Consider the following 20396-nt stretch of genomic DNA (forward strand, 5'->3'; position numbering starts at 1 on the left):
AGGTTGATACGGAGACAGGAAGTGGTGTTTAGTTCCACAGGCCCCTGACGTTGTATCGCTGTAAGTCTGTAACATGCTGTGGTACACCGAACATTCTCTGTCCCGAGATACGAGGAGAGAGGGGTCACTGCTGATTAACTAAAGCACATTAAGACCGAGCAGTCGCCATTAGTTCATTCCGCACTGCATCCCAGAAAATACTGCCATTCTGCCAAACCCAACATGGCCGTAAACTTTCTATTAAGCCATACAAACAAAACCACATCTCCATGGTGATGCCGGGCTGACGTTGTCATGTCACATGACCCAATGAGGCGGCTGGGTGGAGGTGGGGCGTTTTTGCGCAAGCGCGCGAGGCGCTCAGGTGAGTCGCCGGGGTCGGGGAGGGGCAGCATCGGAGGCCAGCAGGGGACCAGGCGCTTGGGAGCGAAGAGAAGGAGGCGACACCCGCCCCAGCAGCAGCAGCAGATCCTGGCTGACATGTCCTCCACCGCGCAGCCCATCGCTTCCTCGGCGTCCGCTTCATCCAAGACTAAGACGAAGAAGAAACACTTCGTGCAGCAGAAAGTGAAGGTTTTCCGGGCCAGCGACCCGCTCGTCAGCGTCTTCATGTGGGGAGTAAACCACTCGGTAAGGCCGGGGGAGGGTGCATAGTTTATACCTTGGGCACCTCGCACTCCTATGCCTAAACCCCCCTAGTTTGTGTAATGGGAGTGTCTGACGGTGACAACCAGTAACGCAGTTACCTGACACTTACACGCGCTAATCCCTGTGACTTAACCCCTTCGGGGGTAAACTATTTTCACACCCACTTCAAATGGAATAAGAAGTTCTGTGTGTCCAGCTCCGAGGTCATGATGACCGGTGTTCTCATGCTGGGAAGTAGGGTGTCTTTCATGGAGTGACTTGTTAACCCTGCTGCTTCCTGATTAAATACCCTCCTCTTCCACTCAACAGATACACAGCACTGGGCTACAGCCACTGCAAGGGAAACTTTAAAAACACTTCTACCCATTGTACCGCGCAGCAGAATGTGATGGCGATATATATATATATAATCCCTGCTTTTTCCTTGGGCTGGTACTGAAGTTAATGTTTCATTTTAATGGAATACTTTTGGTTGAATGCTTTCCACAAGGAATAAATCTATGACATCACATTGATGTGATCGCCATTGCATTACAGAATACGTCTCAAAAGTAGCGGCTAACATAGTGTTTTGGCCGTCGGCATGGAGTAATGTACACCGGAATAATACTTTGGAAGACTAAAGTAATTTATGGAATTTGATGTTAGATAACAACTATTCGTCCCGTCTAGTCTGCCCATCTTTCCTGAAGAAAAGACTCAGACCTTGTTCGGTCCTTGGTCTTGTCTTCAGGATAGTTTTCTGTCTATATCATGAATGTTTAAATTCCCTTGCTGTATTAGCCTCTACCTCTTTTTCTGGTAGGCTGTTCCATTAATCCACCACCGTCTCAGTAAAGTAAAATTTACTTACATGTGGTTAACACTTCTATAAATCTCATTGATTCATTTATTTATTTTTTTTATTCTGCCGGCAGCAGCAGCAGCTTTCTGATGGCCACACATTAGAGAGAATTATTTTGTTTGGCGTCGGGAAAGCAAAGGGAAGTGATTATTCGAAAATGGTCGGGGGTTGACAATACATAACTTGGAGCTAGCGAAGCATATCTTTTGGAGTCTCCGAGGCACTGTTCTTATGTAATTTTATCCTGATATTATATCTCAAGGATTCTTCAAATCTCTGGATATGTTGTGAAGATGGAGCTTCTTGATTCTCCAGAGGAGGAAAAAAATCCAATGAATAGCATTTGGTGTTGGTGTTGGACAAATATAGGCTGTATGGAGAAGGAGATAAGTGGAGTCGAGCCGGGTGTTTTATCGGTGCACACCCTAGTCGTGGCAGATACAGAGGGTGTGAAGTGTTCCAGTTAAGAGTGCCGGCGCAGCAGTGTCTTAGTGGAAGTGCCCGGTGACTGCGTTTCCACGTAGCCAGGGCTTTGTGAAGCTGTCCCACAACCCATACCAACAACTGGTTTCGGACTGCGTCGGTGGGGAAGGTCCAGGTTTAACGATCTGTTTCTGCAGATGTTCATCAAGCGTATGCGTAGCTGACTTCTAAAGATAGCTTAGAAGGCTGCAGAACATCAAGCTTTGAGAAGCCACGTCTGGTGGCCGCTAACTGCAACTGTTCCAACGGGTGTTGAACATCTTCATTTTTACAGAAGGTCTCTGAGGTTCTACTCCCCAAGTGCTGCCAGAAAGAGCAGATTATGTCCTAATCGCTAAACCCTTTCTTGAAGGGCCTGCTTCCCTACTTTTTTCTTTAGTTTGAAATAGGAGTAGTCAGAATGTGCTTCCAGCTGAGGATTGTGTTGTGAGATATCTGAGGCCTCCAGTGCAAGCAGAATGTGTATGTTTACCCAACTGCTTACGCCGGCAGCCCAGAGAAGACGTGGGAGGTTCCCTCAAACTTTGAGAACATCTAAAAAGTCATGTTCAGCACTCCCTGATGGATAAGCACTGTGCTCATCATGCAGCAGGAGACGTGGTTTGGAGACATGCATGTGCATTAGGATTAATAGGCTGATAAACAAATGCCTGTTATTTAATATATACATGCTCCAAGAGCCCATGGTCACCATAGAAAGCCTTTTGTGATAGCTCGCTTCCTTCTTTGCTATAGCCAGGCTTGTTCCTGCCAAGTGCGTGCATTAAAGGCTGGGAGTGGCCGGCGCAAAATAGACCTAAAAGGACTGCAGGGTAGAGGTGGTTATATATAATGCTTAATCCTCACCTATCTATAAAAAAAAACACTGGAACCCCTGTAGGAGCCCATACTGGAGCTGGCTAGCAGTGAGTGTCCCGTGCATGCGCAGTGCTGAGCCTAAGATACCTTTGATGGGATGCATCTAATGCTTGAGGAGGTAGGGAGAGGCTGTCCTCATTACTGCTGATTGCTGGCATATGATGCTTTTCTTGAGGGCACACGCCGCCGGCTACTTCATGTCTTGGAGGTTGTGGCCTCTGCGTTATGAAAAGCTCCAGGGACTCCTGTGATAACCTGGGACATTATTCATTTTTAGAGAAGCCACATAATCCATCAGTAAACAAGCAGAAAACCTACTATACTAAACAAAAGTATATTTTCATGTATGTAGGATAAATATTCTCCTAAGCTGTGCCGCTGTTCTTAAAGTGTGAAGTTAAAGGGCGGTTTGTTATAATAGTCGATTTAAAAATACATTTTTAAAATATTGTGCTGCTTTCTAAAACCGTACTGCACGGTAGCCACTGTTCTAGCTAATTCATTATCACATTGTCTGTGGTAAGTAGTGGAATGGCTCAGTCTTAATTACCCAGCTGACAATAATGTGTGAATGGCCTTCCCTGAGTTTAATGAGATAGAGCTAAGATACTATTATTATTCTTATTATTAGACAAACCAATACTATAATTGATGCTGAAGGAAAAATAATTTTGTCCTTGGGACTAACTAAACTGCACGGTCTACTCAATTCTGCGTTTTTAATTAACCATCTACCTGCTTTTTTTTATTTCTTAGGTAAATGAACTCAACCAGGTCCCGGTTCCCGTCATGCTGCTACCAGATGACTTCAAGGCCAATTCGAAAATTAAGGTGAACAATCACCTTTTTAACAGGTAACCGAGCTCTGCGTTCCCGCTTTTTGTCGCTATCTAATTGGAAACCAGTGGTGTCTTTATCTGCTGTGTGATGTCGCGGCTCCTGTGTACGTTTATTCATACTTTAACGTTTATTTTAAGGTTCTGCAACAGATAAAACAAAAGCTGCCCTCTCGATATTAAGCAAATATTCCATAGCAAATCCATCATTTAATTTTTTTCCTTTGCAGGTTTAAATACATATAAATAGGGATACGTTGTGTCTGCGCCCGCTCCCAACGACATGGAACTTGGCCATATTAAAAAGTAAAGACAATCAAATTAGATTTTACATTTTTCATTATTAAAGAATTATTACAGTGTTAGCATGAGTGTGATAAGCTGGTTGGTGGCAATGCTGGCACTGGCAATTTATTTGGGGGCAAAAAATAGTACGTGTAGACTATCTAGGGGCACAGATAAGCTGTTTGGGAACAAAGAATGCACAAGGGGGCTGTTTGGCGGCAAAAATGGCACAGGCAAGCTGTTTGGCAGAACTGACAGGTGATTTGGGGGCAAGGATTGAACACGTAGGCTGAGATGGCACTGGCAAGCTGTTTGGGGTGAAGATGGCACAGTAGGCATGTTGCTTTAGTGAAGTACGGGGCTTCAGGGCAACTTTCCCACTGGGGCTCTGTGGTTTCTACTTACGCCTTCATGTACACCTCTAAGGAATATGATGGCATGGGACAGATGAAATTGGGTGTATATGCTGGCCTTTTTTTTTTTTTTTTTTTTTTTTTTTAGTCTTTTAACTCAGCCCCTTTAAATAGGAATAAAAGGATTACTGCAGACTGTATTGGGGAAGTCCCCTGACATCCCATCTGTATAGGGATTCTTTAGCTATAAAAAGAAAGGTAGAATAGTCTGTTTCCACTAAAAAAAAAAAAAATTAAAACCAACAAAAATCCATTTTTTTTTTTTGCTGTTATGTTTTTTCCTTGCGGTTTAAATAACATATTAACACATTCTAATCAATGTGGCCTAAAGGCGTACTTGGGTTCTATTTGTTGTGTACTCTGGCTTAGGACACGCGCAGGTTCGGCGTTATTACATATAGTTTTTAACCAATCGGATGATACTGGGCTTGTATACACTGGAAGGGATTCTTCCATCCGTTAAAAGAACATGGCGTTTGGCATGCAGGCACTCCAGTTTGGCTCGGTTTGGGCGTTGATTTATCCATGTTACCGGTTGTGTATCCCGGTCCTGGGTGGGTAGAACCTGAGACTAGCAGAGCAGTCGCGTTAACTGAATTTATATCGCTGATGGGTTACGTGCCACAGCCTCCAGAGTGATTTTAATCTGTCTGGCCGCATTTAGAGGTGACCTTATATAAAACTGCCTATAGTTTGTGTGCCAATCGGTGGAATTGTTTCTGAGATTTTTTTGGGTTTAAACATTAACGTATAGATTGTGACTGTTTGGTGTGGCCCACGCGGCATGTCCTACCGATGATTCCTCCGGCGGTTCATAAGCTGGAGTTAAAATGTGATATACTGTCCCGAGTTATAAATATATAATGAACATTATATAACAGCATAAGCTCATATAATAGTGCAGATGCTCCTTTATATACCGGAATATACTTTAACAGGATATAACCAAACGCATACGCATAACCCATCTATACAAGTATATTTAACATGCTAGGTTTTATTGAGAAGCGTGTCCTCTCCACCTTTGGTGTCCATCCCTACTGAATAATGACGCTATATAAACTGTTAATTGCTGTATTAGCCCGCTGTACTAGCGCTGAGGATTAATTCCCATCATTATTCCGCTGTAACTGGGAATGGGGGGGCAGACTGGAGAGCTTTTGCTGACGTGGGGGCTCAAATACGTGCTTTCTCTTGTGCATGGCCGTTGGGAATGACCGGCAACGGCTTTCGTAGGCAATAGAAAGCATTTACGTTCTAAATATAACATTGGCCAGGTTCCTGGTAATATTCACCAAGTAGTTGGCTGCCACGGAAATGTCATTTTTCCTTTATTACATTAAAGTGATTTTTTCTGGAACGTAAACTCATTTGCCTGCTTATCGTAGTCTGATGTGAAAAATCCAGACGGAAATCAGATCACAAGACGTGATTTCCTCAATCCAGCCGAGGAGCTGAGCTCTAAGTACTACCAATGGGTGGACAGGACATAATGAGTGGTATAAAAACATAACTTCACTTACAGAAACAACAGAGTTGGGGTGATAGAGATCGTATGATTTTATATGGCCCGTTTGGACACCGTGGCTCTGACTTTAGCCTTTCAGTTTGATAATTTAGCATGTAGAGATCAGAAAAGCATTTTTTGGTGCCGAGCAATCGTTTCACACAAGGTCCCGTAAGTCTCTCCAACGCTTCCAGTTGAAAGGGAGTTGTTACATGGCAGGAGGCCCCAGCAGTGCCTTTATGTTGGTGCAGTGGTTTTATTGAATACTTGTGTTATGCATCATTGTGGTCTGGGGAAAAATAGTTTGTTGCCAGCAGGAAAGGTGTGTCGCCGTGACTTATACTGAGGAATAATCTACTCGTTTTTAAAAGCTCACAGTTTTGCCTGAAATATACCGTATTTCTCAGCAGAATAAACTAGAATTATGGTTACTGTGAAGGATCTTCGATGTAATAGTCATTGGTACGACGTCTGCATTAGACGTGGAAATCTGATGTCTGTCGCTTTACGTCTTTTTCTTTTCTCCACTTTGACCCTCCGTCTTCTCTTGGGTCAGTATGGCTATGTCCATTTTACATATTGAAACAGATACATAGCAAATTGCTTCTTTGGCTGCTTTCACCATATCTTCTTCCTGAAGGCTCTCTAAGTAGAGGTAGCCATTTTGTAAAGGAGTATAATCTGCTGATGGGGTGAGAGTGACGTTTGTCTTTAAGAATATGGGAGTCGGCCTGGCTTCCCGGTGAGGAGGAATGTGCAGGTATAGATCTATAACATAGCGGTGCATTTGGAGGTATGCAGACCATGTACGTTCGTGGAATATGTAGGTAGCCGGGGATGTGAAGCCACCTCGGGCAAAGGCTTGCTGAGCGTTGAGAGTTAGTTTTCCTAATAGTGGAAGAAGGTCCAGATACGTTTCGGGTTACGTACTGGTTTTGAATGGGTTAAAGCGCTGTCTCTAGGGGCTTCTGGGAGAATGTCATGCGTTGGTTGGCGAGTAACCTCGGGTTCGTGGTTTGGCAGCATCCTGTTCACCAAGTGCTGCTGTTTTTGTATCAGGGGCTCCCTGTCCCAGGTATTTCATTGTTTTTGTTGTAGCCGTAGTAACACTTATTCTGGATCTTTATTTTGGGCACTCGGAAATGTTATCTTTTACGGTTTGAAGGTATATAGAGTACAGTGAATAAGTAGCCTGCTGATGTATTGTGACATTTTTGTAGGGCCAGCTCAGCCCTTCTTGCAGGAGAAACACATCAGAACTGGCCCTGTATAATGCATAGTAAGTGAGGCAGGCCAACCTGCAGCTCTCCATTTAGCGAATAAACAGCAGTGTAGTGCATGGGATGTATTTTACTTCCTTCCCAACCTCTATCCCTGGCGAATGAGGATGCTGGGGGGAGGAGCTTGGGAGGTAGCGTGTCACTCAAACTGGCAGCACTACTACTCACCAGTGTCCCAGGCACCAGAGAATGACATAGTCCCGAGTCGCACTGTCCCTCTGAGCTCTACCTCTGTCTCGAAAGGTGGCAGGACAGCGAGATGGAGTGGCAAAATCAGGACTGTCCCATGCAAAGCATGTTTTTGTACTGTGCTTAGCATTCTGGAATTAGTGACCTACTCGGTTATAAATAGAGGGTTTGGGTTTTAAAGGGGCAGCATAGTTTAATAAGTAGATTATCCATGCTTAACATACTGACCCACATCATAGAGGGCTTTGATGGAGTAATGGTGTAGCATTCATTCAGGGCCATCTTTAATATTACAGGAGAGCAGCACACATACTCTGCAGATCTCATAGCAAATGAATGGCGAGTGACCTGAAACGCGCAGGAATCCTGGTCAGGGCAGGCTCAAGGGGTTCAGGCACCCTGTGCGGGCCACCGCTGTCGTTTGCACGCTTCAGTGTGCGTGAGCAACGCAGAGGTAAGCAGCGGGCCCGCATGGAAGTGATCGCAGTGGCAGGCCCAGTCGCAGTTGCTACAGGCTCAAGGTGCAGCTGCTATGGGCCCCCCAGGAATGACAGGGCCCAGGTAGCTGCCCCTTTCACGTTAAAGATGGCCCCTGCGTACCATATGGTTGCTTGGGGCCACCACTATGTGTAGGTACCCAGCATTCTGCATGCCTGTGGCAGCTCTCTCTTACTGCAGGGGCAATCACATAAACGCAGCAAATCATAGAAGTATGTTGAGCCAATCTATGTACGTGGCGCTTTTTGTTTGTTGTTGATCCTGAGCTGTTATCTGAATGCTGCAGTATTGCAAGTAATGTTTTTTTTTTGTTTTGTTTTTTTTCCTCCGTGGCAGGGAGAACTTACCTAGTCACTTCAAATTCAAGGAGTACTGTCCGCAAGTTTTCCGAAACCTCCGCGAGCGCTTTGGAATAGATGACCAGGACTATCAAGTACGTAACTCCAGGGAAACGCGTATGTCTTTACATACCTACGTAAAAGCGTGTCCACGTAAGCTGGGCAATAGAACATCTAATGAACTTTACCCAAACCAGTCATGTGCTGGGAGTGAATTCGGAGACTAATTCACTCCCCTAGTGGAAGTCAAGTAAAGGAATCCAATCAGCATAAGTTTCTAATATCACAGAATCCTTGATCATCATAAACGCATTATTGAAAAGACCGTTTTACCGTAACCTGAAATTCTACACAGTTGGTTCCTGGCTCTTACATTCGACGTAGATCTGTGTGCCGTTAACGGAAGTAAACCGCTAAACTGGGGTGAAAAAAAACTCTGCTACATGCACACAAATGTGTGTACAGATGTTTTAAACTTCCATTTCCACTTTTCTACTCGATAATTCTATTTGTGAGGCATTTTTTCCAAGTGACTTGCATTCTGCCTGGCAAGGTTGCAGGGTTGCAGTTGTGTGGCTGGTCACATTTACTCTCCTCCACCTCTCCTATCTTCTCCGCCTCCGTCTAGATTGTAAGCATGTTTGAGCAAGGCCCTCCAAATTGGGTAGTGCAATACTTTTGTCCTGTTTAGTCATTGTACAATGGAATGAACATGATGGTGCTATATATATATATATATATATATATATATATATATATATATATATATATATATATATATATATATATATATATATATCTCTCAATACATAATTGCTCAATTATTTTGCCGTTTGTCTGAGCACTGGAATGAATGCAGCATTCTTAAATTAAGTGTTAGATTATACACTCAGGTGCGCTGTGCTACCTGGAGATCTATTCTTTAATATTAACAACAAAGGATGTGCCAGGGACATCACGACAAAATGGCATGTCATGGCATTGAATGAGCTTTGCGCACAAAACAGAACACAAACATTTGGGTATTTCTAAACTTAGGACAAATATTAGAATCTATTTCGCTGTTTTCTTTTTCATTAGCTTTTTTTCTTTTTGAAAGAAAAAAAACAAAAGTCAGAAGGCATACTTTCTTACAAATTTTCAACATATTTTCTATTTTTAATTAGCTATGGTCAAAATAATGGTATCTAAAGAAAGCCCTTGTCCAATATGACACACACACACACACACACACAATATAATAGGTGTGGGTGCACTAAATACACTGTTGGATATCAACAGCTATGGTCCAGCCCGTCATTCATATAGTTTATATAAATTGGAGGTGTGATTGATTGGAAGCCGATGGCAGGAAGGAGTCGACACAAACCTGATTACCCATGGTTCCTCCCTCCACAAAATCACAAGGATCTTTTCTTTTCCTTTTTTCTTTAATTCCTTGTGTGTGACATCCTGGAGAGTGGCAGACAGAGTTCACTTCTTGTAGACGATGAGGTTCTTAATAGGGGATTTGTGTGCTAAGTGAGATTTAAACGAACTGAAGCCATTTAGTAAGCAGTTTATATTCGGGAGACTGACTTTTTTTCTGTTCAAGATATAATACATAAAATCCTCTTATTTTGGCAAATCTTCTTATGGCAATGAATGAGATGACTTTCACACTATGCACGTCTACGGCGTTTTGAAGGGCTTACGGTTTAACCCCTCCTTTACCGGTCGGGCTGCTCATTTTCCTGCTTCACTAAAGGTTTGTAAACTAGAAATAGCTGTTGAGTAGTTAGATTTAAATCCTTTCCTTTTCCATTCCGTTTTCATCATACCCCGCATTATATTATTACCAGTAATCCATAAGCCATAAAGTTCAAATGTGCTACTTGAACAAACAGTCTCTGCTTCTTTTCTTTTTTTTTATGCGGCCATACTTTTCTCTAGGTTTTACGTATAGATCGTCCGCTTCATTCTTTTCCTTTTACCTGTGGTTATTCAGCCGCATACTCATTCCATTTAACCGTCAGCAATGTTTTACTCTGCCGGTTACTTATTAAGGTAGATTTGAGTCTGGACGGCAGATTCACGGACGGTTGGCAGAGCTGGCCAAGATCCAAGGCTTAAAACAATTAAACCGCTAAGAGTTCAAATTGTGTGAAGGGCAGATACATATATTACGATGTAGAATTACTAGAAAGTTTTGTTTTTTGAGCAAACTGGAAAAATCAAGTTATACACAATAAGGTTTGTACCGTCCACAGAGTGCGACGTCTTTCTCTGTTCTTTGAAAGATCAATCGTAGATGACGTGAATGACTATGTATGCCTTTTTTTTTTTTTTTTTTTTTTTACTTACAGAACAACCTTCTGTTAGTACCAAGTAAAGGATACTCAAATGTACTCTTAAATGTGCCCTAATATGAGAACCACACACTAAGATTTGCAAAACGTTTATTTCATTTTTTTTTATTTTTTTGGGGGGGCTTGTCAGATAATTTTCCCAGACAAAGTGCTAATTTCTTAACAGCAGAACTCGGTCAGACCCTTTTTCCCCCGTATTCTTTTATGGAGGGATATTTATGCTGCTTTATACTATTACTTATGAAAACTCAATGCGTTTAAATGTTTCTTCCTTGCGTTTATGGTGTTGATTACGCAGTATATACACACTTGTTGCACCTTAAAGTGAAGTTAACTCGGTAGGTTCCCGTACACTGTGTCCTTCTAGACTGGCCGTTCGTAGGTTGACGTTCTTCTCCTGAGCATTCAGCTGTAGGACATTGCAATCGCTGCTGTATCTAAAAGCTTTCCTTCCCAGGTTCTTGTTTATGGTATTTGGTGCCCGTTGTATAGGCTGCTTCAACAGTTTGCATGGTTTCACGTTAGATGTTGTAAGTAGCTCAGGGGCGAAGGATATTTTAACTAAATCCAATGTAGCATATAAATATAAAAATCCAGTGAATATGAGGAGCCTCGAGAATAGTTAGCAAACCAGTCCAGCTCAATGTCTGGGTTTACATACATCCTGAAAAGCCAGTCCGGACCGAGCACCAGAATAGCAGAGAATAAACGGCCAGTTTTACGATAGAGACTTATTACTCACTCTATTCTATGAACCGTATGCTAGGTTGCATCTTCATATCACTAGTCGCATAGCTTCGTAATATTATAATACTTGTCGTGAGCCCTTTACCTCTATGCTGCTCTCCCATTGTGCTGATGTCGGCAAACCTGCCCTCATAGCAACTTGGCTCTCATACAGCCACCCGCTTCATGTCCTATATTTGTCAAAACTCACACAAAACCGCTTATTAAACATAACAATACTCTTTTTTTTTGCTTTGAGAGAAGCGGGAACTGAGATCCCCTCCTGTGTAGCACTGTTATGCAATTGACATGACATATAACTTCCATTGTTGTGCTGCCATGGAAGGTCGGAGCGGTTTCCATGTTATTAGCAAAATGCGTTACTTCTACAGTAAATTAGTTACATCCGTGTTGATTAAATAACGAGTCGTTATTATCTCTCTCCCTTTTATTTCTTGTTTACAGGCCTCCCTGACAAGGAGCTCCCCGTATGGCGAAAGTGAAGGTCACGACGGGCGCTTTCTCCTGTCCTACGACAAAACCTTAGCTGTTAAAGAAATATCCAGCGAGGATGTTGCAAATATGCACAGTATCTTATCCTACTACCACCAAGTAAGAGCGGGAACCAAAAAATCGACCAAATGTTGGGGCAGCATATGTTGTGTGTCCTTCCTGTCGCTTGTCTCTTATGGCTTTACAATTTTTGACTGAAATATATTTGTTTGGATAATGTGTTGCTGAAGTATAATGTACATAACGTGTGTGTCACAAAAACTTGATTTCTTCTCTGCCATGAAGTTTGGTTGGCATATCCAGAGAGCAAAAGAGACGTTTCCTCAGAGAAAGTGTCCATATCCACAGCTTAGTGTATAAACACTGAGGTGTTTATTTTTTAATTTTTTTTGTGCGTTTTGGGTAGAATTTTTCCAATATTGCAGTTTCTGATTCCTTTTCTTTTTGCGTTGTGAAGTGTGAATTAACCTGCTCGTTTATCTTTCTTCTCCTAGCATATAGTGAAATGTCACGGGAGCACGTTATTGCCCCAGTTTCTTGGCATGTATCGTTTGAGTGTGGACAATGAAGACTCTTACATGCTGGTAATGAGGAATATGTTTAGCCACAGGCTTACGGTTCACCGGAAGTACGATCTTAAGGTGAACGTTCTTTTTCTTTACTTCTTCTTACAAGTTTCAGGTATAGAGTCATGTGTAAGCCTTTCCTAAATGAACACTCTTGTAGACTGACTTTTCAGGCACTTCATTTTTATGTATAGCTTGACAGGTACAAGTTCTTCTGTGCTTCTGCTTCCCAAAACCTTGCAATTAACAGCGCAATACCTAAAACAAACCCCAATATATGTGTATTTAAACCCACCTGGTGCATATGCCATGGAAGCAGTGGCTGTGGCTTCCTGTTGCGCCATCTTTCCTCTTAGGTTACTGACCCCCCTCTGTAAACGTTTCCCAAGTGTCTCATTGGGGACATTAGTGCCTGTTGTACGTGGCTGGAGTCGTAACGTCACAGGGGTTTCCTCCCTGTGCCAATTAGGATATTTTGGCCAACCCCGCAAACCAGGACACTTGACTGGACTTTGGTGAAAGAGGATCTTAGTAGGTTTTGTAGTGGTGGAGTGAAGAGAAGTTTGGGACAGATCTTTCTGTGGTACAGTGTCTTGGTTTTAAACCAGACATCTCAAAAGTAACGCAGATAGGAAAGGTGTGAGACAATTCAAATTAAAGGTGACAGCTCCACTTTAATATAAAAAGATGCTTTCATGGAAGTGTGTATGGGTGCAGTGTCATGGCTTTTATGTTCAGGTAGGCTATAGCTTGGTGGACCTCATAATTCAGAGTGCTGGCTGACATGTTTAGTTGCCCATAAGCCTTTTGATTCACAATGTTTAAATGACTTTTTTTATTTTCAGGGCTCCCTGGTATGTCGTGAAGCCAGTGATAAAGAAAAGGTACTGACTGTATGTTCTCAATGCTTGCTTAATTTTCATTCCTTATTGTTTTTTAAAACGCTGATCATAGTTAACCCCACCTTTATCAGAACCAAAGCTCTTTCAGATGAAATGTGATTATCAGAAAGCTGGAGGGAGCCGTTTCTCTTTGGCTTCTCATTCTTCAGTGATACCTGTGCAAAAAACTGACAAGAATACAGAGTGCAAATTAAAAAGTGCTTTTCTCTGCCTTAATTATTTGACACAATTCATTGTCCAGAAGTCACCCAATTGGCTAAATAGCCAACTCCTAAATGAGCTCCTTGGTTAGCAAACCTGTGGCCCTTTAGATGATGCTGAATTTCCAAGCTCCTCAGTGAGACGTTTTCTGGATATGGGCTTGCTGAGGACCATTGAAGTAGACTGTAGATAGGGAGCTGCTCACCATTGTTTTAAGCAAAATAAATTAGTTTTTAGGCTTGGAGGCCACATCAGACTCATCGGGAGTCTCCGGATTCTTTTTCGCCTGTGTCATTTCAGTAAAGGTTGCCGTCATAAGCGGTCTTTCAAATCGTACAGCTGTAGCTATTCGTTCAGTGTCCCAGATTGGTACCCAAGTGGTAACTCAAGTATATGAAATGTGATCTAAGCTATATAAACTTCTGTACGCCTATGAAATTAAGAGAAAAGAGGAAAAAAATAACGTTTAAGGAGAGACTCCTCGCCTTACACAGGCTCAATAAATAAAAGTAGTACAGAAGTATAATGATATTTGTGCAGAGAAAAAGTATTCTGTACAAAGTGTTTCAATGCAGACTGTGAGCTGGCGTCTTTTTATTAGCGTTCTTTATGGTTATCGATTATTTTAATGTTTAGCTTTATTAAAAGCTTTGCTAAAGTAACAGAATAAAGTGTTTTTAATGCTTTGTCTGCTCTCATTTCCTTCCACATCACGTAAATTCCAGCGATGAATAAACAAACCTTATTTGGTTGCCGCACACTTCATGAAAAGTATTTCTAAAAAGAGCAGTAGTAGTCCTGCAGACGCTACGAAAATATCCACTTTTCCCCGTTGGGAAATCTTGATCAGCGGCGATGCTGTAACCCGCTGTTCTTAACGTAAAATTTTTCTGTGTAAAGCGTGATATTTCTAAAGCAGTTACAATGTTTGGATTTCTATAATCTCAACCCCATACATTTCTCTTTTGGTCTATGGATACTTTCCATAGTTTCCGACGATTATAATCCCTTACTTGAGACTCCCTTTTTTTTTTTATCCGATCTCCTGTGCTAGCCGGCAGCCGCAATCCTCTGTAGATAATGCTGCTTATGGCTATCGACGGCAGTCTTAACAAGATACTGATGCATCAAATGCATTTAGAACCTTCATATTGGGTTAATGTGCTGTTTGTGTTAATACATTGTTTTGTTTTTTTTCTTCTTCCAAGGTAAAAGACTTGCCAACCTTTAAAGACATGGATTTTTTAAACATGAGCCAGAAAGTGTACGTAGATGACGAACAAAAGAAGGCCTTCATGGACAAGTTGAAGAGAGATGTGGAGGTAAACTGATCTCGATATGCTGCTGCTTTAGGAACAACCCTACAAATTGAATGGTCTTCTTCCACCACATACCTGCAACGGCTTTGGTGGCAGGCAGCGTTTTCCAACACAATCTATTTAATTCATATACTTAGAATGACAAAGTGCTTGGTCCTCCTTAAGTGCGGGCTTGATTTAGAAACTTTACTTTAACACCCAGCCTCTTCACCCTATTAACTATTTGTGGCCACCATGAAGTTCTGTTTAAGGATTTGGCTTCGGTAACCCTCTGAGCTTCTCCAAATCTATAAAAACCCAATTTGGTCAAAAAACGTAAAAATATATTTTAAAAAAACGGTAATGCGATTACACCAGCTATACCCCAAAGCTATGAGTTCAAAGTTAGAGGACAAAGACAGAACTGATTACTCTGATTCCCATTCTTATCTTATTCTTCATCCTCACAAAACTCAAGGAGCTGCGTCGTAAAACCTGGCAGCAGACCCTTGCCTAATATTTTAAAAAGGGACATTTTGTTGTTATTGTACCTTGTACGTTAACTCTGGGCTGATCACGTCCTCAGGACCCAAACACCCCCTGTACCTAATAGCTAGATGATCCATCGTTATTTCTCAAACACCGTTTAACCCCCTCAATCTTAATGTTATGACTATGGAAACCATATTTCTCCTACTCATAACTGTGAAGATACTAGGTGCTGCTTCCCTGTGTGACCCAGTGCCTGATCCCTGCTCTATTATATGGCACCCAGGACAGGACATCTGGCATCTTTTGGAGATGCCCTCCTTGGATGCTCCTCCTGCCCCACTGAGTTTATAGTGGGGTCTGGCCAGGTTTCAACAAGCATTTATATCAGGATGTGGCCTAAGAAAAAGTTACATTTTCTCTGAATTATACTAAAAGATGTGAAATTAGCCACTCTCCTTTAACATTTCACATTACCCTGCAAGAACAAAGCTATTTATAGCCAGAAAAATAAGCAAGTCATTTTTTTTTCCCAAGTCATTTCTGCGCCGTACTATTAAAATAACCCAAAAGAAAGCTTACAGTATGAGAAAGGCATCGCTGCACTGATAAGGAGTCACAAAATTCAGGTTTTTCTGGTTACATTTTACTGCTTGCGACTGCAAATAATAGCTACAGGTTCATGTGAAAGTTAGGAAGCACTTTTTATCTTCCGCTTAGTAAAGTACATGAAGAATAGTTTTAAGGTGATAACATTCAGATTTTACAGAAAAAGTTTAATATCGACAACTCAAGGCAGCTTCCCTCTAGGGAGCTTTATAGGTGAAATTTAAAGGGACGCTACAGCCATCATGTCCACCATACTGATAGCGGGGCCCTTGAAAATTTTGTGGCGTCTTCCTTGCAAATGCAGAATACCCCCCCGTATGCATATGCTTTTTTTCTACAGTTACTTACCATGCAGGTGGGGATTGGAAGGATGTGTTTGCTGCCACGTGATATACTCACTGCCAGTCGCCATTGCTAGCTTGGTTAGCATTTTGCGAGTGGTTTAATGAAACCCTCGTGTGCAGCCGGTGGACATCTGCACGATGCAGACAACCTCCACGGCTTCCGGACTTCTATGACGGAGAGCCGGTTTTAGAAGCCCCGACGGAAGTCCGGACCAGCAGCAGTGGAGGTTGTCTGCACGCGTGGCACAGACCTCCATCAGCTGCCCCTACTAGATACCAGGGAGTCTGAAGCACGGGGGCAAGTCTGGGGGGGGCAGAGTGGCATATAGGGGGGGGTATAAGGCATATCTGGGGTGCAGAGTACCAAGCCGGGGAGCAGGTGCATAACTGTGGGGCAGGTTGGCAAATAAAAGTAAATAAAAACAAGAAATGCCTTTCCTCAATCATAGTTTTTATGAAATATGAAAAAATCTTTACATGTGAATTAATATTTACTAGTAAAACATTTTCCTATAGGGTAGTCTTATATTCAGGCTTTCTTTTTTTTTTTGAATGACTTCATAAAAGCAACCAGTCATCCTATGCATTCAAATGTAAATGGTACTCGCAAATACTTTGAGGATCCTGCCTGGGACAGTGTCCCTTTAACATCATGGGGCCCCAGAACATGCACTGCGTGATGTTCGATTTAACTCTCTAAGTGTTTGAAAGGTATATGTAACACGTTTCACGTTAAGCTGTGTCCACGTTTCCTCCTATTTCTAGGAGGATAAAATCCCTGTTTCTTCCCTAAATGGCTCAGGCTCTCTTTTTTGTACATTCTGCTGGTGAGAACAGATAGAGTTTAGCTGCTGGCAGCTACGTGATATTGTCATGAAGTTTTATGCAAACCCAAGAAAAGTGTGAGCTTTCTAGATTGGCGATAATATAATGTTATTAGCGGATTCCGTGATATAAAGTATTCCGCTAGTAAATACTTTGCCTACAGCGTTTTACATCGTTTCTATTGGGGAGGTTAGACTGTTCTAATCGTATTCTCTGGCTGATTTCTCTTCCCAGATCCTTAAATGACATCTTGCACTCTGAACAAGATGTTCTAAGGATATTTGTGACATTGCCTATGACATCATTGCTTAGCTGTTTTTTGTAAAATGTTGATCTCAAGTGACCTTTTTAAATATATATAAATATATATAATATATATTTTTTTAACGTCTGTTGCTACCTGTATTATCGTTCATACTTCCACCGCAAACCTATTTGTGTCTACGTAGTCAGGGCTAAAGCATATACAATGCTGCCCGAAGTCCTGTTTTATATTGAAACTCTTTAACATTTTAGTTTCTAGTGCAACTGAAAATTATGGATTATAGTTTGCTTCTGGGGATCCATGACGTCCATCGGGCAGAGCAAGATGAAGACGAGGAGGTTGAGGATGAGGATGCTGAAAACGAAGGGCCGGTGCTCAGCAGTGTGGGATCGTACGGAACGTCCCCTGAAGGAATAGCTGGCTACCTCAACTCCGATAAACCACTGGGACCCGGGGAATTCGAACCGTTAATTGATGTGTATGCGGTCAAAAGTTCTGAAAGTGAGTTGCTAAACGTACACACTTTAAATGTGTTATCTTATCTCAATTGCTTAAGCGAGAGCGAGCAGTGTCAGAGATCCAGGGAAGTCTGTTGGGTCCCTGTTGATGGAATATGTGATATGTGAAAAACATGTAAAGCTTCTGTGACGGGACGCCCTATGTGTATATATATATATATATATATATATATATATATATATATATATATTTTTTTATTTTTTCAAAATCTATACAGTGGAAACATACTCCTACTTGCAAAATCTATAGCTCTTTAGTTTATTTGTGTCCATCTTAAGTTATATGTTGGTACCAAAATAGTTTTTATATACGCAGGTGCTCCACAAAAGGAGGTATATTTCATGGGACTGATTGACATTTTAACGCAGTACGATGCTAAGAAGAAAGCCGCGCATGCAGCCAAGACGGTGAAGCACGGGGTAATGTATTTTAGGAGAATTTTTAAACTGTAGAAAAAGAGCCACATTTAACTTCAATGAGGCTGTGGACATTATTTCTTTTGTCTAATACAACACAGCCTATGTTTAAACAATTTTATAATTACATATTTGCACTTAATTACCTTTTATATGTAAGAAGGAGATGGCGTGTTCTGCTTAATGCAATTTCTTTTTTCTTTTCTTTTAGGCTGGGGCTGAGATATCCACAGTCCATCCAGAACAGTACGGAAAAAGATTCCTGGACTTTGTCACGAATATCTTTGCCTAGTTAGAAAAAGACACTTCATAATGAATAACCAAGGTTTTTGTAATCTTAAGTGCGGATAAAAGGTTTTTTCGCCAGTAGTATAACGGTGTGGATTGCTGTTGACTCTTGTACGCAATCTGTTATGGATCATAGTACTGGGTCGTTGGACTAGCAGATCATTTTAATGGTTAACAGCAGAGATCCTTAAAACACTTGAGGAGGAGCAGTTTAATTGTGGACTGTACCACTAGTAAATGGGGAGAACTCTAATAGAACGGAATAAGGTATAATGAGCTTTAAGACCCTCTCCGGTTACTAAACACAGTGGTCTGGATAAATGCTGCACTGTATACCCGACTGGCTTCACAACTTTGGATTAACTGCTAGTGTCGGCCGGCGTGTATTTTAACTTCTAGTAAACACTAAAAGACAGTCCTGTTTCTCTTCTCTAAGGTTTTGTTACAGCGTTTAAGTTTGAATACTAGCTTTCTAGCGCATTGTTAATATTTAGTATGGATTAAATATATAGCTGCTTTTTTTCAATGGGTTTCATTCATGCTTCAGGGTAAACCGAAAATGTTGCCAGACTGCAAAATCAGTGCCCCCCCCCCACAATTTAATGCGAACTATAGCTTAATTGAAAGGGTAAATCCCAAGGATCCTGAAGGTATGCTGGTGGCTATTGTAAGGGGTACACTGTGAGCTACATCAGTTCCCTGAATTCTCCACCAGCCACCTGAAAGAATTGGTACCTGCCGCTTGCTAGGCACCACTGGAGTTGTAGTTCCACAACGGTTGCTCCTAAATGTAGCTCTTGCCATACTGACTCTTAAACTTGCCATCTGTCAAGGGGGTTAAACCTAAATGATCGCGCCAAGCCATATATCCAGTTCACCCTTAACCGGGCAGCTCTGGCGTGTTTCCGATGGTCATGTTTCTCCGAGTGCCGTTCTACTTCCGAGAAGCAAATCTTTATAGGAAATAGTAATGTTCATTGCTAAACAGGATTAGTGGATTATTTCAAGATTATTTCAAGTTTAAGGTTTGCCCGTCCCCGTTAACCATAATTTATTGGGCTATGAATTTTTACGGTTCCACCAGGAAGCACCGAGCTGGATTCCAAATAAATACAATCTACCCATTGTGTTTCTCTAAGAAATATGCTGTGGGGGAGACTGCGTATTAGAAAAGAAGAAACCATTATATATATATATCTCAGATCCATCTATCTCCAAGTCTGTATGTACTTTCTCCTTCTTGCGTGAGGGATTGTTGGGGTTGAAAGTAATATTTTCCCTTCTCGGTTGTGTATGAACATAATGCTATTACTGTATTTAGAACACACCTCAATGTTAACCTACTATCTAATATTTAAGAATTCTCTAGACTTTCAAATATTTTCTAGGATGAGTAATAAATCAGATTCTATATTCAAATTTGCACTCGGCTAGAATTCCTAGCTCTGCCTCTGAAGCTTATGTACCACGCGGTGGTTATTGAAGCCTTTTGTCACTGACTGCACCTTTAATCACTCCGGCAATATTCCTTTGAATATACTTTTTTTTTTTTTTCTAAACCGGTTGCCATGTAATCCAGAAACACTTATGTAGGTCCCTGCTGGGCGAGTGTATGCATCTTACAAATGTCATTGGAAATTTGAATTATACATACTGTGCTGTTCCGTAGAGAGAGGCGCAGTAAATTGCTAGCTCCCGTGGAGAGGAGAGATCTACGCATACAGCTACGTGGAAGGTGATCACGGAATTTTACTACATTCAACTATTCTGACCCAGGTTGTGTCGGTTTAAAGATTCTTCGTCCAAATAATGATTATGGAAGCAGTGACGGTCAGGTTCATTTAATGCATGGCTGTTAGATCCCACTTTTATCCAGCGGCTGCTTTAAATAAAAAAAAAAGGGACTGA

The 20396-nt window shown here is 41.7% G+C and overlaps 1 protein-coding gene across 1 annotated transcript; it reads left to right on the top strand.

Moving 5' to 3' along the window:
• Window positions 1-352: 352 nt before the first annotated feature.
• PIP4K2C (phosphatidylinositol-5-phosphate 4-kinase type 2 gamma) lies at window positions 353-19014 on the top strand. The gene is made up of 10 exons (XM_053455765.1): window positions 353-630; window positions 3590-3687; window positions 8178-8274; window positions 11719-11865; window positions 12261-12407; window positions 13178-13216; window positions 14644-14757; window positions 17517-17766; window positions 18100-18203; window positions 18412-19014. The coding sequence occupies exons 1-10, from the start codon at window positions 481-483 to the stop codon at window positions 18490-18492; spliced, it is 1227 nt and encodes a 408-aa protein (XP_053311740.1). The 5' UTR covers window positions 353-480; the 3' UTR covers window positions 18493-19014.
• Window positions 19015-20396: the final 1382 nt, after the last annotated feature.

The sequence above is a fragment of the Spea bombifrons genome, chromosome 2 (assembly GCF_027358695.1).
Source record: "Spea bombifrons isolate aSpeBom1 chromosome 2, aSpeBom1.2.pri, whole genome shotgun sequence".
NCBI classification, from domain to species: Eukaryota; Metazoa; Chordata; class Amphibia; order Anura; family Pelobatidae; genus Spea; species Spea bombifrons.

Excerpts from the sequence above, each read along its gene's own strand:
- PIP4K2C (XM_053455765.1), top strand. The coding sequence starts at position 481 with ATGTCCTCCACCGCGCAGCCCATCGCTTCCTCGGCGTCCGCTTCATCC. Across the intron at positions 631-3,589 it reads TGTGGGGAGTAAACCACTCG|GTAAATGAACTCAACCAGGT; the intron begins GTAAGGCCGGGG and ends TTTATTTCTTAG. Across the intron at positions 3,688-8,177 it reads AACAATCACCTTTTTAACAG|GGAGAACTTACCTAGTCACT; the intron begins GTAACCGAGCTC and ends CCTCCGTGGCAG.